The sequence below is a fragment of the Eleutherodactylus coqui genome, chromosome 3 (genome assembly GCF_035609145.1).
Source record: "Eleutherodactylus coqui strain aEleCoq1 chromosome 3, aEleCoq1.hap1, whole genome shotgun sequence".
NCBI classification, from domain to species: domain Eukaryota; kingdom Metazoa; phylum Chordata; class Amphibia; order Anura; family Eleutherodactylidae; genus Eleutherodactylus; species Eleutherodactylus coqui.
In genome coordinates, this window is record NC_089839.1 from 68,949,260 (window position 1) to 68,966,833 (window position 17,574).

General features: G+C 44.6%; 1 protein-coding gene across 3 annotated transcripts in view; it reads left to right on the forward strand.

Moving 5' to 3' along the window:
- PSME4 (proteasome activator subunit 4) overlaps positions 1-8,123 on the forward strand; it is a 130,174-nt gene extending 122,051 nt beyond the window's left edge. For all 3 annotated transcript variants that reach the window (XM_066595717.1, XM_066595718.1, XM_066595719.1), the window contains 4 exons: positions 849-1,011; positions 2,312-2,445; positions 5,163-5,300; positions 7,234-8,123. In XM_066595717.1, the coding sequence (XP_066451814.1) occupies positions 849-1,011; positions 2,312-2,445; positions 5,163-5,297 (432 nt within the window). In that variant the 3' untranslated portion in view covers positions 5,298-5,300; positions 7,234-8,123. The remainder of the gene's footprint in view (positions 1-848; positions 1,012-2,311; positions 2,446-5,162; positions 5,301-7,233) is intronic.
- The last annotated feature ends 9,451 nt before the right edge of the window (positions 8,124-17,574 follow it).

Consider the following 17,574-nt stretch of genomic DNA (forward strand, 5'->3'; position numbering starts at 1 on the left):
TAATGGTGCAACCATTCTAGATTATGTAACTACAAGCAGTCTATGCAGCGCGGTAGCACAAAGCTACCAATGTTTTCCTGCGGCATAGCTCCGTAACAGAAAGACTGACCCATTTCTGGCTTGTCTGAGAATAATCTGAATGTACAAAAAACTGGAACTCTATGCAGGGAACAGCGAGAGACAAATGTCAAGTTCCCCAGTGAGTGTGTTCATTTTACAGCTGAGCCTCCACTTACTCTGCCGTTACCGCTACACTTCATGTTTCATTTATTAACACGGTCCCAGAGCGAGCCCGCAAATTGTCAGTAGAATTTCCAACATACTTTTTCACTTCGTACGTCTGACAATTCTTAATCAATTTGATCACATTTTAATAATGTACGACGGACGTGCAAATGAGCTTATTGTCAAGTTGGTCTGTTTAATTAGAACAGCGCTTGCCGTTACACTTACTGATTTGTGCGACTCTAGAACATTATGTTCAAGGAGATAATTTGCAGTAATATGGTGCATTACATGCCGAGTGCCAGTCCTTGCTTTGTTCACTAAGCAGATGAACCTCTTTATTTACATTTTAACATGTAACAATATGTACTTATTAGTAATTGTGGCCTCTCCTCCTTTTTTTTTTTTTTTTATTAACGAGGTTTAATCAGCATTGCTGTTAACCAGTTAATGGCAGTGAAGGTTCACCTAGACTTCCCATAGCTCAAGCTGCATCATACGATTCATTGCCACGCTAGAGGCATTTTGTTTAGTTTTTTTTTTTCCGTTCACTATTTTGTTTTTATATATTTTTAATGCATGTTCCGTAATCTTCACTCAAATGTGTGCGCTTTTGTCTTCAGGTGAGAGAAATGGCTGCCACAACTCTGAGTGGTCTTTTACAATGCAACTTCCTGACAATGGATGCAGCTATGCAAGAGCACTTTGAGAAGCTTTGCAAGACAAAACTTCCTAAAAAACGCAAGAGGGATTTGGGTACATCTGTGGACACTATACCATCAGGAGGTTGGTAGCTTCTAGTGCATTTCTAAAAAAAAGTGCTATATTTTCATGCATCAGAATGTACGGTCGTCAAATGAGAGACTTAAGAGCAGCCGTGCGCAATCTGTGACCCATAATACTGTTTTGTATACCACCCCCCAACCATCTCGACACAAATACGTGTGTGGGGGGTGGCTGCTTACATGTCATTTCCCTGTGGGAGAGAAGAGGAGTGGTGCACTCACTGGTCAGGGGCAGAGATGAGACAGTATGTGGTGCACTGTATAGTCATCTCTGGGTCCCCATGCATCAGGAAAATGGGGTACTTCAACTTGTTTGGCACCCCAGAAAGGAGTAGGTCATCATTAGACCAATAAGTCCTTAACGCTCTTGTGTCTGGTTCCAAATAGGTAGTATAATAAGTTTAAATGAGCTTGGAGAGAAACAAAGGTAGACAGCAGTCTCTTATGGATGATTCTCTAATATATTCAGAGTAACAGGTTGCTTATATTCACAAAATGACATAACAGAGATACACCCATTAAAAGTCATAAGTTTTCAGGATAAGTTCTTACTTCTAATGATTAACATATGTTTACGCCTTAAGGTGTATGTTAGTATTCAGACACGGGATTTCTAAAAAAAAATGCTCTGGAACAAAGGAAACAAAACTTGCAACCTAAACTTAATGATTACTAACTTAAAGAATGCAAGGGTGGAGGATGGAGCAGCTCCATATCAGCTGAAGGGGTGAAAACTGCTCCAAGAAGAACATTGCAAATACAAGCATATGTTAGCTATTTAGCTGCTGCTTATACTAGCAGGGGGCCAGGTTTTTGCCCAGTCTTAAGGGATCGATAAATATGTGTATGCATGTGTATGTGCCGTGGGGACTGGTTCAATATGAGTGCCCCCTTGAACCAGAAAAGGTTGTGCACCCCAGAAGTAGGCAGAAAGTAGTGGGCCTTCATGATCAGATATCGCTACGAGAACTTTTATCTGAAACCTGTGTTTTTTTGGCTGATTTCTGCTCAGCCTCTAGAAGGTGACTCCTATAAGGGAACCTCCCGCTATAAAGTTAGAATGTGGCATGATAGAAAATATGGAAAGGGCCGTCTATACTAGTCGCAAATTTTGGTAAAACTGACACAGAAGAAGGGGAATATGGAAGTTAGGGGAGTATAGCATGTAAAAGTCTTTATGTACAATGCTTAATGTAAAGTTCTTGTATACTCGTAGTCCACCAATGCTTTCACTGTTAAGTGTCCCTTTACCATGATGTACATTAAACAATCCTCTCTTTGTGTCTTTTTCAACCCTCCAGATCTTGTTAAGCGCCACGCTGGAGTTCTGGGGCTCAGTGCGTGCATTTTATCCAGTCCATATGATGTCCCCACATGGATGCCACAGCTGCTAATGGACCTTAGTGCACATCTCAATGATCCTCAGCCCATAGAGGTAATCTGTCGCTGCAACCCGCACTGCGTGCTCTAGATTACTTTTTATTGATTGATGACAATTATTGATAACAAATGGTAAAAAAGCATAGAAAATATAACAAATTATAGGATCGCAATCTTGGCCATGCAACAGGCTTTTTATCTTTTTTAGAAGGAGAGATCGTAGAAAAAGTGATCTTGTAGTGTGTTGGATAGCAGCACATCATATGTGGCAGATCATTGATACTACGCGTATGTATTTTATGTCAAGCACTGGAGGAAGCTCCCGCATTTTAAAATACATACATCTGACTCCTGCCACATGTAGGCTGATTACCAGCGGAATGTCCACAGTGGGCATTAGGCTACAGATCAGCCATGGAAAGCCTGCCTCCAAACTTGCACTATCTGGTGTGGGTTTTAAAGTGAGTTTTTATCACAAATTCCTTGTAGAATTCTCCCCCCCCCCCCCTCATTGTGAAGAGGTGAGTTCTGTAGCGGAAACGGTGATAAAATTGAGATGTTACGGAATTGTATTCCGCACGGCATCTCCATTCTGGACGGGTTTTGTGCGAGTTATTTCTGCAGCTTGTGGACGAGATTTTCAAAATCTCATCCACTTTGCTGCTACTGTAAATGCTGCGGAATTTCTGTGCGGAGGGTTTGCACGGAAATTCCGCCCTGTGTGGACCCCACCTTAGTGTCCTAAAACAGCACAGTGAATACTCATCTGTTTTAACCCTTTCCAATCCAATTTTGGATTCAGGGTTTTCTAGGGGGCTTGCTCTTTCTGCGATTATAGAATTACGCCATCTGCTGGCTAGAGCCAGTACTGCGGTATGTGACATGCTGGAGAGGCCCCCGAAAACAGAGCAGCCAGTAATATACAGTAAGAATACCCCGACGGACGTCTTCTGACATCAGAGCTGTACAGCCTTCAATCAGAATGTTGGAAGATGTCAGACAGCGGATTGGAAAGGGTTAATGCACTTCATTACTTCAACCACTGTGATACCTGCTGATACACTCACCAGAGTCTGGCAGTTTCACCGGCAGACATGTAGACTATGTTGCTGCCTTCGGCTACCTTAACACAGCATTTTCGTGACTCATTTGCAGTATGAGTCAGGAAGGGTCCTGCACATATGTCAAATGGATCCATAAGCCCCCAGTCGTCCAACAGAGGCTCTTTTGGACTCTGGCCGGTACCTGTTGGCATATTCATGTTTACGTTGTAAGCCTGCTCAGAGTGCAGAACACATGCTCTGGCTGTTCATCAATGCCAGGACCATCTCTTGAGCACGTTCTCCAGCAGTTTATTATTACTGGAGCACACCCCACGGGGAATTCTGTGCTCCATCCAAAACCGGGGATGAAAGCAGAGCATCAGGATGGTGACGCCCAGTGCAAAAAAACTGTTGTGCTGCTTTTCCTGGACGGACTGTCGTGCAGCATAATAATGGATGCAGAAACTGCAAGGATGAACCTGGGAAGTAAGTATAGAGCCAGTTGTCTGTGTAATAGTTATTATTTATGGTGTGATCTGGCTGGTCTGTACGGAGTAGGCTAGAATAGGGTGGTTGAAGGAGATCCTCTACAGGCTGTTCATGATTACATCACTTGGATCATGAGCACTGTGAACTCTAGCAGGTCACATGATGCACTCTGTAGGCGTTTTCGTTTTCACATTATTGGATTACTCCCAGAGTAAACTGTGATGACATAGAGTGCATCATGTGACTGGGGTGCACAGCGCTCATGCTACAGCTGATGTAATCATGAACAGCCTGTAGAAGGAGGATCTCCTTCAACAAACTGCATGATAGCCTGCTCAGCACAGACCAGCCAGATCACACCATATCTCACTGAGAACTGGCTTTGTACTCCATTATCAGGTTCATCCTTGCAGTTTCTACATCCATTTCTGGGCCGCACAATTGTCCATCCAGGATAAATTACATCAGAGTTTTTACTCTGGGTGCCGTCCTCTTGATGCTCTGCTTTTGAACCCTGCTTTTGGATGGAGCAGAATCTGATTATGCTCGGTGGGGTGTGCTCCAGTAATAACGACCAACTAGAGATGCTCCTGGTATTGATAAACAGAGCACGTATTCTGCACTCTGAGCATGCTCAAAATGTAAAAATGAATATACCTTATGATGTCATGGATTACTCTGGGAATAATCCAACAACATGACAATAAATATCCCTATAATTAGTCTAGGCAACGGATACAACCCATTACAAGCATTCATTTAACTCGTATGTCATGAGCTTTTCAATAGCTTTTCACGGCTGATGTTTGCCATCCATCACTCACATGGTATAATGGCATCCGCTTATTTACAGGATGCCATTATAGGTGATAGATGCCACGGTTAGCCATCCGTAACGGTTTGCATTAAACTTGTACGCTGGGAGCTCATTTCAGTCGGGTCATAGATACCTGCCATAGGACAGACAAGGTAGGCATAACTTCACCCAGAATATGGAACTCATTGCACCACACCGAGAATGAGATTGGGGATCTCTGACAGTAGACACATAGTGTGTTGGTTCCTCCATAGTAGGAAGCTTGGGAATGGCTGGCATTGATCTTGTGTTTGTCCTTGAGTCTCTGATTTCAAGTCAAGTATAATTCTAACTCTTTTGTGTTTCTTTGTAAGATGGTAGAAGAGAGAACAAGATTAGTTTTCCTGCTGTATGATATTGCAGTAATCTATGGTCTGTTTTCAGATGACGGTAAAGAAAACTCTTTCGAATTTCCGGAGGACGCACCATGACAATTGGCAGGAACACAAGCAGCAGTTCACAGATGACCAGTTGGTGGTACTGACGGATCTCCTGGTCTCCCCTTGTTACTATGCATAACAGGTGAGACTTAGTGAGCGTTTTGTATGCAGGAACCTGTAAGCAGACGGGCCCATTTTCATAACTGCGTGATACTCCTTTTTTGTGTGGTCACATATACTAATTTTGATTTATGCCCCTGATTGCAGAGACCCTATTGTATAGGGCTCGGAGGAGAGCGGATTGAGATTGATATGCACAATGTTCAACGGCGGGTGCCTTGGACGTGCATGTCTGTTCAGAAGCGCGCACATCCGTGCAGCAAGGCTCTGAATCTGCTGAATACATAGAAGTCTGGATTACTAATAGCACTTGAATCTTATTCCAATATTAAGGGGGTGTCCTCACTGGATGGATTTTCTGGGTGGGCCACCGCATGGAAAATTGGCAGTATTTACAGAAGCAGCATGCTGAAGAAATAATCCACTGCGAAAATGGGCATGTGTGCGGAATTTAAATCGAGAGCATGTCAATTTCAGCACCAGACTTTTGATGAGGGGATGAAATCGGCATCAAAATCAGCAGGAAGTGGTGTGCTTTTATTTTTGCGGATTTTGTGCTGCGGAATGTCCGCTGCAAACATTCCGCAGCAAATCCGCCCCGTGTGGACGGACCCTTATCGTTGTGTTGGCATAAGTCTGATCTTGGGTTTATGTGACCTGATGGCTGTGACTAAAAGTAATGTTTAATGTAGAGCAGTCCTATTTACTATTGTATTAGCTTACATTAGGTGTAGAGCTGTGAAGGTGCTTTTATACGGGACGATTCTAGTTCGGATTTTCGCGATCAAGCGAGAATCTGAACAATTATCGTTCGGTGTAAATGCATGCACCGACTGAACGAAGAACAAGAACTCGTTCACTTCTTGCTTGTCCAGTTTCTGATGCAGAAAATAGTACAACACATCGTTTCGTGTGAACAGGCAGCTGGTCACTTATGAACGACTACCTGTTTACTGTAAATAGAGGCGGGCGGGCCGGAACAATCCCACTCCACTTGCATTCACTAGCGATGCTTGTTTGATCATCGCTGGGAGTACCTGTCTGGTATGTATGCCAACAGATCAGCCCGTGTAATAGCACCCTTATTCCGTCACTACATGGTGGTGGTAGTTGAGCATCCGTCGGTGGGACTTACTTTGCATTGTGTGGCACTGCTATGTAAAGCAGTTTTTCCAATATGACTATGCTTTTTAAAAGTCAAATAGCCATGTAAATAAACTTTGCCTTCAGCCACCTCCTATCTGTGATTCACCCCCAATTCTGCATCTCTGTGATAATTCATCCATAAAGGGAAAATGGCTGCACAGCTGGTGACCGCCTGCTTCCCTAAGGCCGCCTGCACACGGGCGGAAATCCCGCGGCGGGATTTCCGCCGCTCAAAGCCTGCATAGGAGTGCATTACAATACGCACTCCTATGCAGACGGCCGCGGTTTGGCCGCGCTAAATCTCGCGCAGCGGCAAACAAACCGCGGCATGTCCTATTTTTGTGCGGGGCTCGCAACCGGCACATGAAAGAGCCGGGGCCGCCGGGCGCGGGTGAGTACGCGCTCGTCTCTGCAGGTGCTCGGGTCGGGTCTCGCGGCGAGAAATCTCGCCGCCGGATCAGACCCGCTCGTCTGCAGGCGGCCTAATGAAGATAAAATTACCCAGATGCCTTGAGGACGGAATCTACATACCGCACAACCATGCTACCAGGGTATCCAGAGTGTATATGCATATGCTGTAGTGTTACAGCATAGAGACAGTAGTGCATGCTCGTCCTCAGCCAAAAGACCTATCCGGAGCGACGGGGTGGAAACTAATTCCCATCATCAGCATTTTGGGTTGTGAAAAAATGGGGAGAGAAATGGGGGCCCATCACATCGTGGGGTACTGAAATGGTTAACTTTGTATTAGTACTGCAGACTCTGCTTGTACATACCTTTTTAAATATGTCCGTGTTTTCTTTCCCCAGTGCACCATATAAAGGGATGGATGCAGAATGTGAAGGATCCAGGTCCATCTAAGAAGTTTTAATTTCGGCATTCAGACGCCCATGTAGCTTTTCTTTTTTTTTCCTCCTTCTTCATGGTAGACCGCAGTAGAAGAAGCGTCTGGGCGATTTTTAATAGATGGATGACATTTGCGCGTGATGATGCCTGACGTATAAGAATACAGACCATACTAGTTGGCTATTATGCCGCATACTACATGGACTATATAAGACGTTATTGTATTTTGTTCCCGACATGTTAAATAACTGTATAAATGTAGACAAGGTAGTTAAACTAATTGTACAGCCGCAACCTTTTACAAGAAATAACCGCTTCCATTTGTAAAGAGCAGACGTTTAGGTTTAGGCTCCGTATCCGGTGACATATGCCATATTTTGTGTTTTTAAGTTATTATTTTGCTCTTAGTTTAAAGGCGCGTACATGGGTTTTATTTAATGTATGCATGTCTGTGTGTATATACTGTAGCATATGTGTATATGTATCTACACACATAGATATACATACCTACAGAACGTCTGCATTTTTTGCAGCTTTTTTTTCCTCTGCTATACTCCTGTTGCCGACGATGTTACCAGGTGACATTTTAGAGGTACTTTCTAATTCTCATTTTGGCAAGCTCATCTTCCCTCTGTAAAGATGTGTCCGGCGTTCCTTGAAGGAACGCTGATATTTTTATTGCCTACCTGCTGAGCAAGTGACCCCGTGATACATTGAAGCACAGCAGAGACCTGGTGCCGGATTTACCAGCACTCAGCACACAGGTAGAACCACTGTATAGCGTAGTGCCAAATCCGTACTTTCAATTGTACACCTAGTTTATTTTAAAACCAATTAAACTGATTGTTTCTAACCACTGCTTTCAGCCGCTTATTTTCTTTGTTTGCATAAATCAAAAATACTTAAGAATGTATGAAGATCCGTAAGGCCGGTCTCACATCCGTGTCGAAACTTCCAGCCTGGGGTTCCGGCGCAGAGCCGGCTGAAAATACCAGAAGAAAAATGTATGCAGCGCTTTGTTTACCGTACAGAAGCTGGGCGGAAAGCGGGTGGACACCATTATAGGCTATGGGGTTCGTCCGGCGCTGTTGAGTTCAGAACCGTTCGACTGTGGAGATTCCCCTTTCTTGCTCCTCGATCTGAGCAGAAAAACGGAATCCCTGCCGCCGATGTGAGACCACCCTTATATATACAGTACCAGTTGAGTTTGGACACTTTTTTTTCCTTCCATGGTTTTTCTTTTTTTTTTTCTTACTTTCTACAATGTAGATTCAAATGGAAGACGTGAAAACTAAGAAGCAACATATGGAAGAAGTAGTGAACGAAAAAATATTAAACCAGAATGTTTTAGATTCTTCACAGTAGCCCCCTTTTGCTTTGATTACAACTTCTCACACTCTTGGCACTCTCTTACTCAGCTTCATGGGGTAGCCACCTGGTTTTCCATTTGTCTTGAAGGAGTTCCTAGAGGTGCTGAGTGCTTGTTGGCTGCTTTTCTATTACGCTGTGGTCCAACTCAACCTAAATAATCTCAATTAGGTTTAGGTCAGGTGATTGTGGAGGCTGTCCTCATCTGACGCAGCACTACATCACTCCCCTTCTTGGTCACGTAGCTTGGAGGTGTGTTTATGGTCATTATCTTGATGCAAAACACATGACGGTCCCACTATGTGCAAACCAGATGTCTTTGCAGAAGGCTGTAGTAGCCATGCTGGTTGTGTGCCTTGAATTTTGAATAGGCCACTAACCATGTCACCAGCACCCCCACATCATCATATCTCCTCCATGCTTGATGGTGGGATCCTTTGAGTGTGGAAACTATATGCTCAACTTTCCTGCGCTTGGCAAATACATGGCAGTTGGAACCAAAATCTTACATTTTGACTCATCAGGCCAAAGTACAGATTTCTACTGGTCTAATGTCCATTCCTAGTTTTTCTTGGCATTGATGTTCCGAAGAAGTGGCTTCCCTGCAGTAATTCGACCAGAACTGCTTCTAGCAGTCTCCTCTTAACAGTTGATGTTGAGATGTGTCTGATATTTGATCTCTGAAGTATTTATGTGGCTCTAATCTGAGGTGCTATCAATTTGTGGTTTCTGAGATTAGTAACTCTAATGAATGTATCCTCTGCAGCAGAGGTAACCCTTGGTCTTCCTTTCCTGGGGTGGTCCTCAGATTCTTCATAGCGTTTGAAGGCATCATCAAGTGCAGTCATAAAAATGCCTAAGTTCTTGAAATGAACTAGTTTTATTAATATTCATGTCTTAAAGTAATGATGGACTGTCATTTATCTTTACTTGAGTCGTTCCTGCCACAATTTGGTTTAGAACAGTAGTTGATTAGGGCTAAATACTGTGTGGACCTCTGCACCAACCCCTGTCCTGCACAAGACAACTGATGGTATCAAGCACATTAAGAAGGTAAGAAATTCCACAAATTAACTCTTGACAAGGCAAACCTATTAATTGAAATCTATTCCAGGCAAGTACCTCATGCAGCTGTGGGAGAGCATGTCCAGAGATGGCAAAGAAGCAAAAGGGGCTACTTAGAAGAATGTCAAGTATAAAACATTCTGGTTTAAGTTTTTTGTTTACTACTTAATGCTGTAAGTGTTCCTTCATAATTTAGATGTCTTCAATATGAATCTACGATGTAGAAAATAAAAAGAAAAAACATGGAATTAAAAGGTGTCCAGACTTTTGACTGGTACTGTACTTCTATGGAAAAGTATCATCATCTTCACTCTTCCAAAACCTTTATATCCCTCATTGCCTGCCGTCTCTATGAATATGCAGAAACCTGCTTAGCTAAAAAGCGTGCCTTCAATTACACAATACCTAAAGACAAAGGGAGGGGGAGGAGGGACATGATGCTGCAGGTGTGGGTAGGGATATGCTGATTCGGGCAAACAGTGTTTCAATCACTTTCAGCAGCTACTTTGCACATACTTACAAGTCACTGATTTATAGATGTGCTGGCTTGGCTGCTGCTCCAGTTATCCACTTCAAAGTGGCTAAACATTGCTCCCTCCCCTGCCCTCAAACCTAATGGCATAGAACCAGGGGTAAAAAGAGTTCAGACCTGGTCACTGGTGCATCCCACTGCACGTGGACTTGCACGAGCTGTGTAAATCAAGAGTATGTACTCTGCACAAGTGGATGTCCGCTCTTTGATTTGGGTCTCTTCCTGCTTGGTGTTGGATCTGTACTGCTGGAGCTTACTGGTAGCTGTGTCTTGCCGTTTCATTCACACAAAGGGGAATAAGTGAGTAGGGAGCCAGTGGCGTAACTATATGGGATGTGATTGCACCCGGGCCCAGGAGCCTTAGGGGGCCCATAAGGCCTCTCTTCTCCATATAGGGAGCCCAGTACTATGAATAAAGACTTATAGTTGAGGGCCCTGTTACAGGTTTTGCATTGGGGCCCAGAAGCTACAAGTTACACCTCTGCTTTTAAGGAGTTAAGAGAAGTTGGGGGGGCCCCAAGACAAACTTTTGCACCTGGGCCCATGAGCTTTTAGCTACGCCCCTGCTCCAGGGGTACATGCATGTGCTATGCTTATCTATATCATTTATTTATCAATGGGTACTGTATGACCCGTTACACACTAAATTAGAAACCACTGGGCAAAACTGACATGGAAAAGGACTCTGAGTTTTAGTCACATGACGAGAACATTGTTCTTCCTCTTTACAAGTCACTGGTCAGATGATACGTGGAATATTGTGTACGGTTTTGGGCACTGGTACTCAAGAAGGACATATCAGAGCTTGAGCGGGTACAAAGGCAGGCAACTAAAGTAATAAAAGGAATGGGCGGACTACAATACCCAGAGAGGTTATCAAAATAAGGATTGTTCACTTTAGAAAAGAGTGCTGAGGGGTGATCTAATATCTATGTATTGTCCCCCGATATATTTATACAGTTCTCTCCCACGATCCATTTATACCCAGGACTGTCATTCTAACAAGGGAGCATCCTCTGTCGAGAGCAAATAAGGTTTCTACGCCAACATATAAGGGGGTTCTTTACTGTAAGAGCAGTGAGACTATGGAACACTCTGCCTGAGGACGTGGTGATGGCAAACTCGCTAAAAGTTTGAGGGGCCTGGATGCCTTTCTTGGGCGTTACAATATATGTTAAGAAGGATCGGTGATCCAGGAATTATTCTGATTGCCAGATGGGAATCGGAAAGGATTATTTTCCCCGAAATTGGGAAAATTGGCTTCTACCTTGTTTTTGGGGTTTTTTTGCCTTCAACATTGAGGTGAAAATAGGATGAACTGGATAGACATATGTCTTTTTTTTCGGCCTAACCTACTATGTAACTATAGCTCTACTAGTAAAACTGCACATTTTTGTGGTAAAACTGTATTCCAGCGTCTTTGCATCTCAAGCTCCTGACCTTTGCTACAAATGGCCATACCTTAAGGTTTGAGACAGCATTGAGGGGATGCCAAACTGAATCCATTCCTCAGCTGAAGGAAAGCCTAGAGATAGCAGACAGAAATTCAGTTCTTGAAGTTGATGTGTTAGAAAGGGGGAAAATTGGCAAGTGTAGGATCTTTTATGACTTGGACAAAGGCCAAAAAATGATTGCAACATGACTGAATCAGAACATCTCCAAAATGGTAGGTATTGTGGTATGTTAGTACCTACCCAATGTGGTCAAAGGAACAGTGAAAGGCTCATGGGCTTTAAGGTCTCATTAATGAGCATAGGAAGTGAACGATAGCTCCTTTTTGGCCTGATCTAAAAGAAGAGCTACTGTATCACAAATAGCTGAAAAAGCTACTGCTGAATGACCAGAGTCAACATACGGCTGGCCACAAGCAGGTCTGGATGCCATGCTGTGTGTCGGACTGGAGTGCCTAGGGTTTACCAGTGGAATTGATTACCAGAGTCCAATCTACCGGCTATTATCTGCAGGGAAACTTTGAGTCTTGGTCTGGATCAACATTCAGGTAGGTAATACTTGTCAACATCTACATGAATACCAAGTGCACTCCTTCATGGCAGCGGTATTCCCTAATGGCGATGGCCTCTTTTAGCAGGATAATGCGTTTGGCCACTGCCAACAATGTTCAGAAATGGTATGAAACCCATGACACAGTGATGACTTCACCTCCACGTTGTCCAAATCTCAGTCCCATTAAATATCTCTGGGATATGCTGGAAAAAACCAGTCTGAACCATGGAGGCCAGGTCTCACAACTTACAGGACTTAGTGTATTTGCTGGTAATGTCTTGGTACCACAGGAAACCTTCAGAGGTCTTGTGGAGTCCATGTCTCAAATGAGTCTCAATATGGACTAGGTGATTTTTATGAGTGCATAAAGTAGATTGATGATAATGACAGACACACTACTCATTATATAAGCAATGTTCTATGGGAACAATCATCATGCATTGCGGGTCATAGTAACATAGTATGTAAGGCCGAATGAAGACAATGTCCATCTAGTCCAGCCTGTCTATCCTACTGTGTTGATCCAGAGGAAGGCAAAAAACCCCAGGGCCAGAAGCCAATTAGCCCTTTTGGGGGAAAAATTCCTTCCCGACTCCCTAATGGCAATCAGACTGTTCCCTGGATCAACCCTTAATAGTTCCTACCTGCCTATATACCAGGATTGACACTTAACCTAATATTTATATCCTGTAATATCCTTCTTCTCCAGAAAGACATCAAGTCCCCTTTTAAACTCCTCTATGGATTTTGCCATCACCACTTCCTCCGGTAGAGAGTTCCACAGTCTAACTGCTCTTACAGTAAAGAATCCCCTTCTATGTTGGTGATGAAACCTACTTTCCTCTAATCGTAGCGGATGTCCTCTTGTTACCGTCATGGTCCTGGGTGTAAACAGATCGCGGGAGAGATCCATGTGTTGTCCCCTCATGTACTTATACATGGTTATTTGGTCGCCTCTTAACCTTCTTTTTTCTAGAGTAAATAGTCCCAATTTGGATAGCCTCTCTGGGTATTCCAGTCCCGTCATTCCATGTATTAGTTTAGTTGCCCTTCTTTGAACCCCTTCAAGCACTGTGACATCTTTCCTGAGCCCCGGTGTCCAGAATTGTACGCAGTATTCCATGTGAGGTCTGACAAGTGCCTTATATAATGGAAGGATAATGTTCTCGTCCTTCGCCCCTATACCTCTTTTGATGCACCCCAAGACTTTATTTGCCTTTGCAGCAGCTGACTGGCATTGGTTACTCCAGTTTAGTCTATTATCCACTAATACCCCCAGATCCTTTTCCATATCACTTTTCCCTAGTGATACCCCATTAAGTGAATATTTGTGACATCCGTTCCTCCTGCCGATGTGCATAGTCTTACATTTTTCAACATTGAACTTCATTTGCCATTTTTCTGCCCAAGCCCCCAGCTTATCCAGGTCCGTTTGTAGCCGCACATTGTCCTCCGTTGCATTAATTATATTGTATAATTTTGTGTCATCTGCAAATATTGATATTTTGCTGTGCAGCCCCTCTATCAGGTCATTGATAAATGTGTTGAACAGAGTGGGGCCTAGTACTGAACCCTGTGGCACCCCGCTAGCGACTGTGGTCCAATCAGAGTATGAGCCATTTATTACCACCCTCTGCTTTCTATCATTGAGCCAATTTTTTACCCACTTACACACGTTTTCGCCCAGTCCGAGCTGCCTCATTTTGTATATTAGCCTATTATGTGGCACGGTGTCAAAGGCTTTAGAGAAGTCCAGATATACAAGATCAATAGATTCTCCCTGGTCCTGCTTAGAGCTTACTTCATCGTAGAAACTGATCAGATTTGTCTGACATGAGCGACCCTTCATGAATCCATGCTGGTGAGGAGTTATTCCCTTAATCTCCTTGAGGTACTCATCGATGGGGTCTCTAAGAATCCCCTCAAAAATTTTTCCCGTTACTGAAGTGAGACTTACTGGCCTGTAGTTACCAGGCTCACTTTTGCTCCCTTTTTTGTAAATTGGAATCACGTTGGCAATGCGCCAGTCCAATGGTACTACTCCGGTCTTGATAGTGTCTAGAAATATTAGGTATAGCGGCCTCGCTATCTCGTCACTTAGTTCCTTTAGTATTCTTGGGTGTAATCCATCTGGGCCCGGCGATTTATCAATTTTAGTTTTCTTTAGACGCTTCCGCACCTCCTCCTGCGTTAGGTATGAGATATTTTGTGAGGGGTTCGTTTTCCCCTGCATCTCGTGTGGCATTTCCTTTTCTTTGGTGAATACACTTGAGAAGAAACTGTTTAGTAGATTTGCTTTCCCTTCCTCATCATCAATGATTTCTCCTGCATTGTTTTTTAAAGGGCCAGTGCTCTCCCTGCAAATCCTTTTGCTGTTAATGTAGTTGAAAAATAGCTTCGGGTTGTTTTTGCTCTCTTTTGCGATCCGTCTTTCTGCTTCCTCCTTGGTAGTTTTGATCTTATCTTTGCATATTTTGTTTTTTTCCCTGTATGATTTTAGTGCTTCTTCGCTGCCTTGTTGCTTTAGTAGTTTGAACGCTTTCTTCTTTTCGTTTATTGCCCCTCGTACCGTCTTGTTGAGCCACATTGGTTTCCTTTTAGCTGAGTTTCTTTTATTTTTAAAGGGAATGAACTGCTCACATGAGGTGATTAGGATCCTTTTGAACTTTTCCCATTTTTCCTCCGTACTGATATTTTTGAGGATGTTGTCTCAATTAATGTTACCGATAGTAGTTCTAAGCTCATCAAATTTTGCTTTACTAAAGTTTAGTTTCTTTGTCGCTCCCTGATAAGGCTTCCTATTGATTGACAGCTGGAAGTTGATTATATTGTGGTCGCTGTTCCCCAAGTGCCCCTCAACCTGCACCCCCTTTATACGTTCCGGTTTGTTAGTTAGTACTAAGTCCAGAGTGGCCCTCCCTCTTGTTGGTTCCTGCACAAGTTGGTTCAGGTAATTGTCTTTAATTACTCTCAAGAACTTATCACCTCTGTGAGATTTGCAGGTTTCGTTCTCCCATGTTATATCTGGGTAATTAAAATCCCCCATGATAATTACTTCGTTTCGCTTTGACACCTCTTCTATCTGCCTTAGTAGTAAGTCTTCAGTTTCTTCTGTTGCTTTTGGTGGTCGATAGAAGACCCCTATCAGGATTTTGTTATTTTTTCCTCCCTGTATTTCTACCCACAGAGTTTCCACCTGTTCGTCTCCTACCCCTATATCCTCCCGTAGCCTCGGCTTCAAGTTCGATTTGACGTACAGACATACCCCTCCCCCTTTCTGGTTCCTTCGGTCTCTTCTGAAGAGATTGTACCCCTGCAAATTCACCGCCCAATCGCACTTATCAAGCCATGTTTCCGTAATTCCGACTATATCATAGTTTTCATCAGTCATTCTCGCTTCAAGCTCACCTACTTGACCGATCAGACTTCGTGCATTCGTGGTCATACAATTTTTATATCATTTTTTTTGTTTTTTAAATTTGTTTTGTTGCTATTCGTACTTATGGCTGATCTGTCAGTTCTAACTGTACTAACCCCACCCCCTGCTCGACCCCCATTCCCTTTGCTTGGACCCGGATCGCTAGTTACACTGGCTACCCCACTATTTCTCATTTTACCCTCCCCCCCCCAGTCCCTAGTTTAAACACTCCTCCAGCCTTCTAGCCATCTTTTCCCCCAGCACAGCTGCACCCTCCCCATTAAGATGCAGCCCGTCCCTACGGTAGAGCCTGTAGCCGACAGCAAAGTCAGCCCAGTTCTCCAGGAACCCAAATCCCTCCTTCTTACACCAACTCCGGAGCCACTTGTTTACCTCCCTAAGATCCTGCTGCCTTTCTAGTGTGGCTTTAGGTACAGGTAGTATTTCCGAGAAAACTACCCTGGAGGTCCTTGCCCTGAGCTTGGACCCTAAGTCCCTGAAATCATTTTTGAGGGCCCTCCATTGACCTCTAACTTGTTCATTGGTGCCAACGTGCACCATGACTGCTGGATCCTCACCAGCCCCTCCCAGTAATCTGTCAATCCGATCCGCGATGTGTCGAACTCGAGCGCCAGGAAGACAACACACCGTTCGACGATCCCGGTCTTTATGGCAGATTGCCCTCTCTGTCCCCCTAATAATTGAGTCCCCCACCACTAGAACCTGTCTAGCCTGCCCTGCGCTCCCCGTCCCCGTCTCACTGGAGCAGTCATCCTCCTGGCGTTCAGAGGACGTGTCGTGCTGCAGCGGTGCTGGCTCTGTAATGGCATTGCCCTCATCTGCCAACGTTGCAGATATGTTGGGTTGTGCCAGTTCAGGACTAGCCTCCCTAGTTCTCTTCCCTCTACGCCTCCTTCTATCTGACACCCAGCTGACTACCTGCTCCCCCTGCTCTTCCGTACTACCATCCGCCCCCGCCTCTACCCCAGCGAGTGTCTGCTCAGTGCGCACCAAACTCCTTTCCATGATGTCAATGGCTCTCAGTGTTGCCAGTTGCCCATTTAGATCCAGAATTTGGGCTTCTAAATGTTCGACGTGCATGCATCTTGCGCAACAGTATGCACCCTCGATCGGCTGATCAAGGACCGCATACATTGCACAAGTAGCACACTGGATGACATTGCCAGGCATGGAGCTCATCCTAATGGGGATCTATAATTTACTTGTGGAAGTAGTGAAGATAGACTTGTTCACACTCCGCTGACCCGCTGCCGCAACCGCTGACCCGCTGCTGCAACCCCTCACCCACTGCCGCTCTCACGCGACTTCTTACCCGCTGACACTTATGCGCAACCAGTCACAAAATTTTTTTATTTTTTTTTTATACCCCCCTCACAAACACTTAGACCCCCAGACACACACACACAGAAGACACAACTAACCAGATACACAGAAGACACACACTTAGCTCACAAACACACACAGAATATACTTATCAGCTCCTCCACTCCTCCGCTCCTCCTGGTGACGTCACCCGCTGTCCCGGCGGCCGCTCACTCTGCCCTCCTGTCTCAGCTGCTCCGCTGAACTCCTGGTGGCCTCTTGGCGCCGACTGCTGCGCTCTGGTCTCTCCTGCCCCCGCACCTGCTTCGGCTGCCCCCGCACCTGCTTCGGCTGCCCCCGCACCTGCTTCGGCTGCCCCCGCACCTGCTTCGGCTGCTGAGCTGCTCCGCTGTCCCCTTCAGCTTCCCGCTCGTGCCTCTGTCTCGTGCCGCTGCTCCTGGCGTCTGACGTCACTTCCGGTCATATATGTAGGTAGATGCCACCTTCTGATCTTCTGATGAACGAAAGGAAAGGATGGTGACTCAGTGGTGAACAATGCAGGCATGTTGCTGTCGGGTCCTACAAGCAAATCCA